This window comes from Pseudonaja textilis, chromosome 3, assembly GCF_049901715.1.
Source record: "Pseudonaja textilis isolate UNSWEBS1 chromosome 3, rPseTex1.2, whole genome shotgun sequence".
Taxonomy (NCBI): Eukaryota; Metazoa; Chordata; class Lepidosauria; order Squamata; family Elapidae; genus Pseudonaja; species Pseudonaja textilis.
The window spans coordinates 13,605,761-13,618,250 of record NC_141992.1 but is presented as its reverse complement, the minus strand read 5'-3'; the positions used below and the strand labels follow the sequence as shown (position 1 = coordinate 13,618,250).

At 37.1% G+C, this 12,490-nt stretch overlaps 1 protein-coding gene across 1 annotated transcript in view; it reads right to left on the bottom strand.

Moving 5' to 3' along the window:
* The window catches only part of SYCP2 (synaptonemal complex protein 2), a 44,121-nt gene that overhangs the window by 20,063 nt on the left and 11,568 nt on the right, over window positions 1-12,490 (bottom strand). The window contains exons 14-20 of the mRNA XM_087928751.1: window positions 11,794-11,966; window positions 11,182-11,257; window positions 11,013-11,073; window positions 7,952-8,079; window positions 6,324-6,703; window positions 6,057-6,181; window positions 780-837 (exon numbers count right to left, since the gene is read on the bottom strand). Of these exons, the coding sequence (XP_087784877.1) occupies window positions 780-837; window positions 6,057-6,181; window positions 6,324-6,703; window positions 7,952-8,079; window positions 11,013-11,073; window positions 11,182-11,257; window positions 11,794-11,966 (1,001 nt within the window). The remainder of the gene's footprint in view (window positions 1-779; window positions 838-6,056; window positions 6,182-6,323; window positions 6,704-7,951; window positions 8,080-11,012; window positions 11,074-11,181; window positions 11,258-11,793; window positions 11,967-12,490) is intronic.

Sequence of the window (12,490 nt, the reverse complement as noted above, 5' to 3'; positions counted from 1 at the left end):
CATGACGCTTATGTGACTCCAGGATGTTGCAACTGTGGTAAATACAGGCAGGTTGTCAAGAGCCTGAATTTTGATCATATGATGGTGGGGATGGTGTGAGAGCCTTAAGTGCAAGGAGACCAGTTGTAAGTCATTTTTTTTAATGCCATTGTAACTTTGGACTGTCACTAAATGAATGATAGTAAATTAAGGACTATCTGTACAGAAGATCTAGCCCAATTTCCTGCTCAATGCGTCAGTGTCAATAGCCATCTAGCCCAATGTTTTCCAACCTTGGTAAGATGTGTGGACTTCAATTCTGCAGTGCTAGCTGTGGAATTCTGGGTGTTGAAGTCCACACATCTTAAAGTTATCAAGGTTGAGAAGCACTTATCCTCTCCAGTAAAGTTGAGTCCATTGAATGTTGCTTTGCAAATCTCTAGGCTTGTGTTTTTAGCTTGCATACAACAGCCTGAACATGCTCACATAAAACTGGACTTGTGATAACACCGACCAAAATGCACCAAAACTAACCAGAAATATCCTTACTATTAATAAGGAAAACTGCATTTGGCATGGAGATGACTAATTCTAATAACTTTGTCTATTCTTTTTTTAAAAAATACCAGTAATATAGTTGGGTAGCTACAGCAGAGTACAATTTTAACATAAGCCAAGAGGTTGAAACTGCTATAGAATCAAACTATATTTTGGAGTGAATTAATAAGTGTAAATTCCAAATAATAAGTAATGTTGTTGAATATAATTATTGACATATTAATATGCTATAATTTTCTTACTCCAAGCTTTATTGTAGGTTCATCAAATCCACTTCGATTAAAGTCATAGACATCATCACTATCAAAAGAGATAAAACTTTGTTTAATATTTTATCTTTTCATCTCTCAAATGGCTAGATTTGTAATAGATTACTATTTACTTACACAGATTGTTCATTAGTATTGTTGTATAGTGTAGTTCTGAAATTTCCAGTCCTTCTATTCTGTCTTTTTTTCTAGGCATAAAAATTAATTATACAAGGAGATGTATAACCAATGCTACCCCTTTTTCTGTGGGTTTTTTTTTTCAATTTGTTTAAATAAAATTTCTGGATCACTCAGCCAAACAATAAAGGGCAAAAGGAGCAGTTAAATACATTCATGTTCACAAACAGTGCATCTCCTCTCAGAGGTTTTCCTAATGCTTAGTTTTAAAACAAAAACATTCTTCTAGCAGCTTTTCTGTAAGAGCTAACAGCTTACTTATTTAGCAACATCAAGTAACAGATTATGGTAAGTGCAAAGCAATTAGTGGTGGGGCTTTTTTGCTGATGTTTTTCCTTCCACATAAAGGTGATTCCTGACTTTAAAAAAACAAAATCAATGAACTCAGAGTCTCCCATGGCAAAGTTTTGTTTTGGCAGTTATTGAGCTGTGAGAAGTCTTCTTGTGTCTAGTCAAAGGTTCAGCTCCTGCTTTCCTCCCAGTTCTACCTTATCCCATTCAGTCTGTTGGTGATGGAGAACCAATGACATATCACTGGTGACATGGCATGCCATTTTTGGTGATACACCAAATCTCCAGACCTGGAAGTCGCGTGAGGGGGGCTCCGCTAGGAGGCCTCTGAAAGGCTTCTGGAGACGCGCAAAAGCATGCGAGACCAGGGCATACTTTCCTGCTCTTTTCAGAGGTCACAAGGCCACACAACAGCATTCTCTGAAGTTTGCAGACCTTGTGCAACCTGGAACTACCTCCTATTGACATTTTGTAAAAAAAATATTTACTATTATGCAGGTTTTTTTTATTTAATAATAAATGTAAATAATTTAATGTAATATAATTCACCACTCTTTACTATGAATTGGGGTGTGTGTGTGTGTGTGTGTGTGTGTGTGTGTGTGTGTGTAAAACCGAGGGGGGGGAGACATGCCAGCAAAGTCAAGTTAAGCAATTTCTGAATTTCCGAGCAGCCCAGTGATAATACATTAAAGAGCAGCCTAGACCAATGTTTTCCAACCTTGAGAACTTTAAAATGTGTGGACTTCAACTCCCAGAATTCTCCAGACAACATTCACCAACCAGAATTCTGGAAGTTGAATCCATATATCATAAAGATGCCAAGGTTCAGAAACACTGGCCTAGACGTGATGATCAGTTCAATTACAAAACCTGAAAAAAATGCCACTATAAATGTCACTCTTGAAACTTTGAACTCTTGGTTCAGCGTTCAAACATATTTAATCTACCGTGTCTAAAAATAAATTCCTAAAACCGTTTTCAGACAAATTTGTAAAGAAAGAAAATACCTTATCTTCGCTATCAATTTTATTTAACGATGTGCTGTAAGAAAAGTGGATGGAATACAGATCAATACCAAGCTAGAAATCTTCATTTGTAAATAAAAGTTGTATTTAAATACCGATCTTAAGTAATACAATTAAACAATGAAATACATTCCTTCAGAAGATTTTGAGAACAGCCAAGTTAATCTGCTGAATAAAAAAGTAAGAAAAAGTTGTTGGCACATATTATGGCATTGATGAACTTTTATAAACTATGAAATGCTGAACTGTAGTCTATGCTTGGTGGTGCTTTGGACTGGTCAACTTTGGCTCTCAAATGGCTCTACTACTTTAGTACCAGAGCAAAGAGCCCTCAGCTTCTAGTTTAGGTGCCAGTTCAGGTGCTTTTACTAAGTTCCAGGGGTTTTTTTAACCAGGTGCCACTGAGGAAAATAAATCTGTAAACTAATACAGAGACCCCTCAACTTGCAACCCTGATTTGAACTGGAACTTCCTCTGCTAAGTAGCTGTTAAGTGAGTCATACCCAATTTTATAACCACTTTATGGCCCATCATCAAGCAAATCCATTTTCTCCTACTGACTTTGCTTGTTGAAAGCCCTGTGGGAAGATCACAAATTACGATCATTTGACCCAGGATGCTGCAACTGCCAATCACCCACATTTGATCAGGTGACCACAAGAATAGTGCAATGGTTGGAAGTGCAAGGACCAGTCATAAGTCACTATTTTCTATTTCTCCAACTTTCTTCTCTGTTCTATCTCCCCTTTCTTCCATCTTTTCCGTTCTTTCTTCATTCTTCACCATCATCCGTTGTATATTTTCCATTTTCTCTTCAACACGTTTCTCTTGTTCTTGTATTGCTTGTATTGCTTGCATCATTGTTCTTAACTCCTGCATTGGAAACTCCTTTTCTTTGTCTCTTTCTTTCTCTTTTTCCTTTTCTTGCTGTATCATGGTATGTATTGATCGCTGACCAGCTGGGCTTAGTGAGGAAGAACTAGGGATCGAAGATACTGTTGCAGCTATCTTCCTCATCTCAAATTAGTTGTAATCCCAAACAAAGAATATCTGCCAATTAATCCAAGTTCTGCTTTCTTCAGGTTCTTCTCTACTTTAATCCAATTATAAAAGAAACAAGCTTTCCATATCCAAAAACAAAAAATAAAAAGTAAAATAAGGATAAAACAGAGGAATTAAAAATATTAAATCCACAAGGAGACAAAAGTAAAAAACACGCTAAAAATTAAAAAAGAAAGAGTTCCAAAAATAATCCACTTGTAATAGTCCAGTAATAAAAAATAGGGAGAACTAAAATGTTCCAAATAGGAGGCTAACCAAAGGTTAAAAAAGGGAACAAGTGGCTGCAAACAAGCTTGAAATAGTAAAAAGGCCCAGAAGAGATACCAGCAGTAAAAGATAAAACAAAATAGAATAGCCAGCAATTATTTTAAATAGCAGTCACAAAGTAATTCCAATCCACCATATGGTGTCCAGAAAGCCAAGTCAAAACATAATCCAAGGTCACAGTAGTCTTTCTCTTCTTCTTCTATCTCCAGCTGTTTAGATTGCCAGAATGGCACCTGTTTCAACAATCTTTTAGCACTTTGCTCTTTATCTTCCTTTTGGGTCTAAATCAGGGGTCCCCAACCACCGGTCCCCGGACCGGTACTGGTCTGTGGAACAATTTCTACCGGGCAGCCGGTTTGCTGGGTGACGCCATCTTGTTTTGATGAAAAAGTGCTTCCGGTGAGCTTTTCCGGGTAGAAGGCGGCGTTTGGGTGCTGAAAGAATCCTTGCGCCTTAGTTTCATCGAGGGGGGGGCGGCTTTGAACAAAACTAAGGCGCGAGGATTCTTTCAGCACGCATGGCAAGGCGAGCCGAGCGACCGTCCCAAAGCCGTCCCAAAGCCTATCGACACAGGTACAAAGGAGGAGTTGAAGGTGGTGGGGAGAAGCGGGGGACACCTGGCTGGCCGGTCGCTTGGCTCGCCTTGCCATGCATGCTGATGCCGGTACCGGGCCACGGATGATTTTGTGAAGCCAGTACCGGGCCGCGGCACAAAAAAGGTTGGGGGCTACTGGTCTAAATAGCCTGCTATCAGAAAAACAATTCTTAAATCTTTCCAATTTTTCTGTAACCTCTAGGTGGCACTATTGCTTTACTTTGCTTTCATTCCTTTGTTATATTGTATCCGAAAATTCAAAAATTTAATTCAATTTTTCTTTTAAAAGAAAACTTTCACTTTTAGAGTTACGGGTTATTAAATAGCAAACTAAAAAGTGAAAAATAATCCAGAATTAAAATTAAAATTAATACTTTTGTATTTTCCAAATTGTTAGTCCAGTCCAGTTAAAAAAGAAAAAAATAATCTTTCCATGCAGTAAAATAGCCTCAATTGGATCTGACAGTTATAAACATGCTTTCCGCCGCTAACTTTCTCTTCTGTCTTCAATCTTCTTAGATTTTCTTTTTCCCCCTAGGGTGCTCTTTAATCCTTAGCGAATTTTTTTTTAAAAAAAAAAACTCACCCATTTCCGACACACTTTCCTTCTGCTTTCCCTTTCATTCCGGAGCTGTCCCAGCTTCCCAGCAGCCTTAATGGCCACTTTCCTCTGCCGCTGTTTCAGGAAGCTTTCCTGGATCAACCAGGGACTTTGTGATGTACCTGGGATCGACAGGATGTGCCCACTTCTGTCACTGTCTCTCTGGGATGGTTTAGGTCCAAAAGGACTGTCCAGTCGCAGGGATATCAACGGTTCTTTCAGGAGCTCCAGAATCCCTGTCTTCCCGCCACAACGGCAGCTCCGCCCTCCTAGTCACTATTTTCTATTTTCATTGCTATCATTTTGAACCATCATTAAAGAAAGGGTTTTAAGGCACGAACTATCTGTACACTATTGCCATCAGCAATTTTCTAATAGATGTTTTCTAATAGATGTTAATGGTACTAAAGATGTTGAAATCATTTACTTTTATAACATTAATTGCAGTTTGCATTTGTTTACTTTCAGTAGATTTCATTAATATTTTCAGGCAACAGAGAATTGAAAAGCTCCAAACCTTTAAACTTCAAAATGCGATAATTAACATTTGTTTAAAAAATGTAACATTACTCATAAACTGAAATATAACCTTATAACTAATTAAAAGTGAAGGTAAAGGTTCCCCTTATTTCCATTACAAAGCTGAAGAGCCAGCACTGTCTGAAGATGTCTCCATAGTCATGTGGCTGGCATGACTAAATGCTGAAGACACACAGAATGCTGTTAGCTTCCTACCAAAGTGGTCCCAATTTTTCTACTTGCATTTTGGCAGAAGGTGGGACAAGTAAAGGGAGCTCACTCTGTTAGTCGGTGCTAGGAATTCGAACTGCCAAACTGCCAACCTTTCTGATCGACAAGCTCAGTGTCTTAGCCATTGAGCCACCGTGTCTCTTTTTACACAGTATATACTGTATTACTCTTATGTAAAAGAATAATCTAATCTATAAGATGGGTGGCATGTAAATTTAATAAATAAAATAAATATAATGTAACTAATAGCACAGAAAAAAAATGAAAGACTAGGAAAATATGGGATCATTAAAAATTTTGTTCTGTTTCATAATATTAGTACATTTTAAAGAGATAAAAGATAAACTTAAGAAAATGTAGAAAACTACATTAAGAAAACTAAAGAAGATTAAAAAATATCTATTGCAAAACTATTTACTTTTAACATATAATATCTATCTATATGTCAGTTACATAAAAAGAAAATATATGTACAATACCTCCGATCAGAAAATGACTGGCACACTTTTGATGTATTTTTTATACCATCCTTTTCTTTATATCTTTTGCTGATTTTACTTATTAACATTTCTGCTGCTTCAATAACATCTTTTGATTTTGTTTTCTGAAAAGAAAAACAATGCTGTAATGTCCTTAATGCAATCTGTTCTTGGTTGTTTGCTAAACTACTGAGAAATAGTTAAACCAAAACCAATCACTATTTTGATTTACTATACAACTAGAAGAGTAATGCTGAGGTTATTTACCTTCTCATAATTTACTTGATCAGTTTTCTTATTAGCAGTCTCTTTTGCAGAAGGTGATATATTCAATCTAATATCATGATCATTCATTTCAGAGATTGATTTGGAGTGCCTTGAAGTTGTTAGAGAACTATTATTCTTTTTGGTAGCAGGAAGTGATATTTCAGATGTGTTGGAAACACTCTTTCTACTTTTACTTTTTGGTATTTTCTCATCCAAATGCTTAAAACAGGTTTGTGAATCTGGTATATTATTGGTTTTGCTGTGTTGTTCCTCTGTGATTTTGCCTCTGCAATGCTGTTTATTTCTTAACTCCGAACAAGACATTTCAAATATTGAAGCAAAAGCTCTTTGCTTAGCAGCTCTGTCACTTCGATTAGCAGCTAATAGAAAACAAAAACAAAAGTTTAAAATTAAATAAAGTGTTATAAATTATCATACTTATTCAAAAGGAAGTCAACTCAGAATGTCATGTTTTTACAGGCACAAAAATCACACAACTTGTCAAGTTAGGGCTGCCAACTCCAGGTAAAACCACTTCTAGGGATTTCACCCAATCCCAATATGTTTGCATGTATTTCACATTTGTATGCCTGTGCGTATAGACAGATATTGGTTTGAAGCCACATCCTTAAAAGGGCAATTCTAGGATAAATTAATAAATATTAATTGAATTAATAACTATTGCTTAAAATTAATTGCCTGTAAAGATGCCATCCAATCTTAGAAATTAATTGATCCTCTATCTGCACATCACTGTGTCTCTCATGCACAGGCCATACTTCCTGTTTTCAGAGGTGTGGGGGAGACATCCTGAGATCTATCCTAAGCTATGGTTGCATGCAAACCATTCACTTTCTTTCAATCCAACCTACCTCCCAGATATGTTAAAGAGCAAAAATAAGTCTTGTTCCATACTTAGATATTAAGTGCATATCAAATAAAAATAGTAAAGAGGAAAACAGGATGCTGGTAGGAAAGGAAGGAAGGACAGGAAAGCTAACAGAACTAGATAAAGAAATGGAGAGGAGGCAAGGAACAACAGTAAATGGGCCATTATGGGTAACAGGGAGAAAGGAAAGAAACCTTTTCTCAACTGGCAGAAAGAATTAATTCTTCCATTGAGCAGGTGGGATAAATTCTTCTCTTATTAAGTCATGCTGGTGGTTGCTGAAAGCTTGGATATTGAGATTAAACATTCCCAGACTGACTGTGGAGGAGAGGGGATGATCTTCTTTGCTTAAATGTTGACTTTTAACTTTTTTATATTAAGGCCTAAAATGTTTGTCCTCTACATGATGAGGTTGCGCCTCAGCAGCAAAGCAGGAAAAACGGACTGGGAGAAAACATGGACAATCATGAAAATAATGGATTGGATAATCATATTAGAGTCCTAACTTAATAATGAGTCAAAAATGGCTACCCCTTTCAACAGTTATCTGCTGTTTTTCACATATCTGCTTTTCTGCTATTAGAAAATAACCAACAGATACACAAACACACATATACAAAGACACACACAAAGACACAAACAGTTTAAAGGCAACCATTTTGTTTCTAAATTCTTTATTTGGATAATTGTGAAAAAAACTAATATAGCTTTGCTATGATTTTTTATATAAAGACTTAACCTTGATATACTATACTTTCTGATGCAGTAATATGTTGACATTGAGTTATTACTGTTTCAGGTATCCAGCACTTTGTTTTTTTCTGAGTTTTAATTTCATCAACAAAATTGTTTGAAAGGCCAGGCAATCTAAAAAAAAAAAGCACACATATTTTAGCAACTTTTGAATATGTTTATAATTTGACACATGATTATTTCAAATATAAAATGCATTCTGCTTAAAACATTAGCCAACTTGTGCAACTACTTGTACCATTTGGATGCTTGTATGTATCCAACTGTATTTTCCCATACAAAGGCTGGGGAGTTAATTACAGTTTTCCCAATGTTTATGGCAATGCTAATTCACATTTCTTGATATTCACTTTTCTGGGTTTTTTTCCAATCAAAATTATAACATTCTGAATGCCAAGCTACTGTTTATCAATCTTTCTGCTTTCAAATTACTGACTAATCAGTTCAACAATGATCTGTATACAATGTTGCCTTTCCGCATTTTGTAAACATTCTAAAACTCAATCTTCCTAAAATCATCCTAATAGTATGCTATCAAGAGTAATGATTTTTGTAAATCAACAGACAAATGAATAGAGATGCACCTGTACAGACACCTGAACTCCGTGCATGTTTTTGTAGAAAAGAAAGCTAGAATGTTTTTGTTTCTTTGCTTTGGAGGAAGTGAATAAAGCCACTAGTATTCTCAGTGCCCTTTAAGTCAGACAAGTAGTAAACATGACACTCTTGACGGCTTGAAGTGGAAACAGTTGGTATTGATTGGCTTGCATTTTGTTGTTCAACTATTATCCAGCTTGAATTGAGCAATGATTGGTTGAAGATGCTGTCTACAATATCATGGTATCCAGGGATGGAAATAGAAAGATAACCATACCAAACAAACTTTTCTTTGCATCAGTGCATGGTGTGGAAAAACAGTCATAGCAACAAGAATTGCTTACTTATGGAAGAGACCCACCATACAATCAAGCACTAAAAGCTTTCCTGAATGTTAGCAAAGTTGATACTAATCTGACTCAGTAGAACATTTTGGCAAAGGAAAGGGGTAGCAACAGAAAAGGCAGGCCTTCATGGTCCCTGATGACAACAAACCCTTCCTGGTAAGAGTGTATTGAATAGGCAAAAACTGCTATAATAAGTTGGCTGTGAAAGTTTCCAGGTTCGAATCCTGGAGTTCAGAGTTCAAGAATTTTGTCATAATTATATACAATGCTCAAAAAAAATAAAGGGAACACAAAAATAAGACATCCTAGATCTGAATGAATGAAATATTCGTATTAAATACAGTACTTTGTTCATTACATAATTGAATGTGCTGACACCAAAATCACACAAAAATTATCAATGGAAATCAAATTTAGCAACCCATGGAGGTCTGGATTTGGAGTTACACTCAAAATTAAAGTGGAAAAAAACACTACAGGCTGATCCAACTTTGATATAATGTCCTTAAAACAAGTCAAAATGAGGCTCAGTAGTGTGTGTGGCCTCCACGTGCCTGTATGTCCTCCCTACAATGCCTGAGCATGCTCCTGATAAGGTGGCGGATGGTCTCCTGAGGGATCTCCTCCCACACCAGGACTAAAGCATCCCCCAACTCCTGGACAGTCTGTGGTGCAATGTGGCGTTGATGGATGGAGCGAGACATGATGTCCCAGATGTGCTCAATTGGATTCAGGTCTGGGGAACGGGCGGGCCAGTCCATAGCATCAATGCCTTCATCTTGCAGGAACTGCTGATGCATTCCAGCCACATGAGGTCTAGCATTGTCTTGCATTAGGAGGAACCCAGGGCCAACCGCACCAGCATATGGTCTCACAAGGGGTCTGAGGATCTCAACTTGGTACCTAATGGCAGTCAGGCTACCTCTGGCAAGTACATGGAGGGCTGTGCAGCCTCCTAAAGAAATGCCACCCCACACCATTACTGACCCACTGCCAAACCGGTCATGCTGGAGGATGTTGCAGGCAGCAGAACGTTCTCCACGGCATCTCCAGACCCTGTCATGTCTGTCACATGTGCTCAGTGTGAACCTGCTTTCATCTGTGAACAGCACAGGGCGCCAGGGGCGAATTTGCCAATCTTGGTGTTCTCTGGCAAATGCCAAATGTCCTGCACGGTGTTGGGCTGTAAGCACAACCCCCACCTGTGGATGTCGGGCCCTCATACCACCATTATGGAGTCTGTTTCTGACCATTTGAGCAGCCACATGCACATTTGTGGCCCGCTGGAGATCATTTTGCAGAGCTCTAGCAGTGCTCCTCCTGTCCCTCCTTGCACAAAGGCGGAGGTAGCGGTCCTGATGCTGGGTTGTTGCCCTCCTATGGCCTTCTCCTCATCTCCTGATGTACTGGCCTATCTCCTGCTCTGGATACTACGCTGAGACACAGCAAACCTTCTTGCCACAGCTCACAATGATGTGCCATCCTGGATGAGCTGCACTACCTGAGCCACTTGTGTGGGTTGTAGACTCCGTCTCATGCTACCACTAGAGTAAAAGCACTGCCAGCATTCAAAAGTGACCAAACCATCAGCCAGAAAGCATAGGAACTGAGAAGTGGTCTGTGGTCACCACCTGGAGAAGCACTCCTTTATTGGGGATGTCTTGCTAACTGCCTATACTTTCCACCTGTTGTCTATTCCATTTGCACAGTAGCATGTGAAATTGATTTGTCAATCAGTGTTTCTACCTAAATGGACAGTTTGATTTCACAGAAGTGTGACTGACTTGGAGTTACATTGTGTTGTTTAAGTGTTCCCTTTATTTTTTTGAGCAGTATATTAATTTACTGTCTCTAAAACAAGAAATAAAGAAGTAATGATAAAAAGTTGGTATATACTATTTTCTAGTGCTATACAAGAACAACTACAAAGCTGAAAACCACTCCTTTCTAATGTCCATGTAAATACTTGTTGGGAAATCAATTGTATTCCTGAAGTATATATACGGAAAATCTCTACCAACATGAAATTAGAGCAGAATGTGTTGTTCAAATTAGGCATATTAGCGTATATATTTCTTATTTATAATTATTTGTAGTACTTACAATGATTTGTCACTTTTGTATATTGGTGGTTGGGAATCAGGAACAATATCACTTAACTCATCTATGTGAAACATATATATTAAATTAGACATGAAATGCAATCCTAAGATTTTCTAGAACATGAAAACTATTTTAAAGGATGTCTATTGAAATATGTTGAACAATTTACCTAAACTTTGCTTTCCATTAATATCTAGATCTTCTTCACTGTAGATTATATTTTTCATTTTCTCAGCTGGAGCTTGCTATATGTATACATAATAAATCATAAACATTATTAAGATGCATATTTATTTATAAGCAGGATACAAAAAATATCCCTGATTAAAAGTAAATTTATTTTTTTCTAATAATATTCCCACATATCTATGGCAATCTGTTATAAAACTATTTTTCCAAGCAACTTTGATATCCTTTTATGTATACTTTCCAAGCAATCTGTTGGAAGATTAAGCTGTCCTCTAATTTTTTCCCATATAAAACTTGTTCTTTCTCTTCTTGCAATTATTCTACTTCACTTTTGTTTCTTTCACTTCTTCTCTTTTTTAATGATTATTTTTTTCCTGAGATCCACTTTACTAAATTGGGTTGTTATTATCAAAAACATTGTGCTTCAAATACAGAATTTTTCAACTGCCTTGTATACTTCATTAACTCTTAATTTAAAAAAAAAAACCTTACTATTTGGGGGAATGTGTAGCTTTTAAGCAAACTTTGGAAGTTAGAAAATATCCATGTAGTTTTCAGAATTAAATTTGTTGTACAAATCTAAAGCAGTTACCTTCTCAACAGAATTATTTCTATTAAGAGCCTTGGTTGCAGAAAATAGAGGTGCACAATTGTCTTCTCGGCCAGTCTTCATAGCTCTTGTCTCAGGTACTGAGAAATCTTCATTTCTTTCCACTAAACTCATCATCTGAAGTGGGGTTTTAATCTTCCCTTTTCGTGGAGTTGCTGGGAAGGAACCCATAGTTCATTTCTTTTAATGCAATTTGTACTGCTTTGTGCCATTTCCACGAAAATTACAGTAAATGAATTCGCTGTTTCATAGAAAAGAATTGTTCAAGGTGTCCTTCAGATTTATAGTGGATTAACCAATATTCATCACCCTGAGATCCTGCCTCTTGAGAACCCATACAAGATTCTGATAAACTAAATGCTACATGTCAGTGGAAGTTAAGGTGGGTTAAGCTACTGCAACCAGCAGAGGAAGGTTATAGAACAGTCTGGATGTAAACAAAATGCACTCTTGACATTTGCATTAAAACATAGGGCGTTGTTCTTCTCCAGAATCTATCATTGCTAGTAAATTGGGCATTATCATAAGAAAAACCCAGAGTAAAACTGTTTCCACAGAACTTGATTTCCAGAAATGCTGCTTATTGAGTTTTCTAAACTGTGATGTTCTTTTGTCTCTTGATGGCTGTGTGACATTTAGAAGCTCCCCTGCCAGCTCCCTTTATCCCTTTAAGGCAATA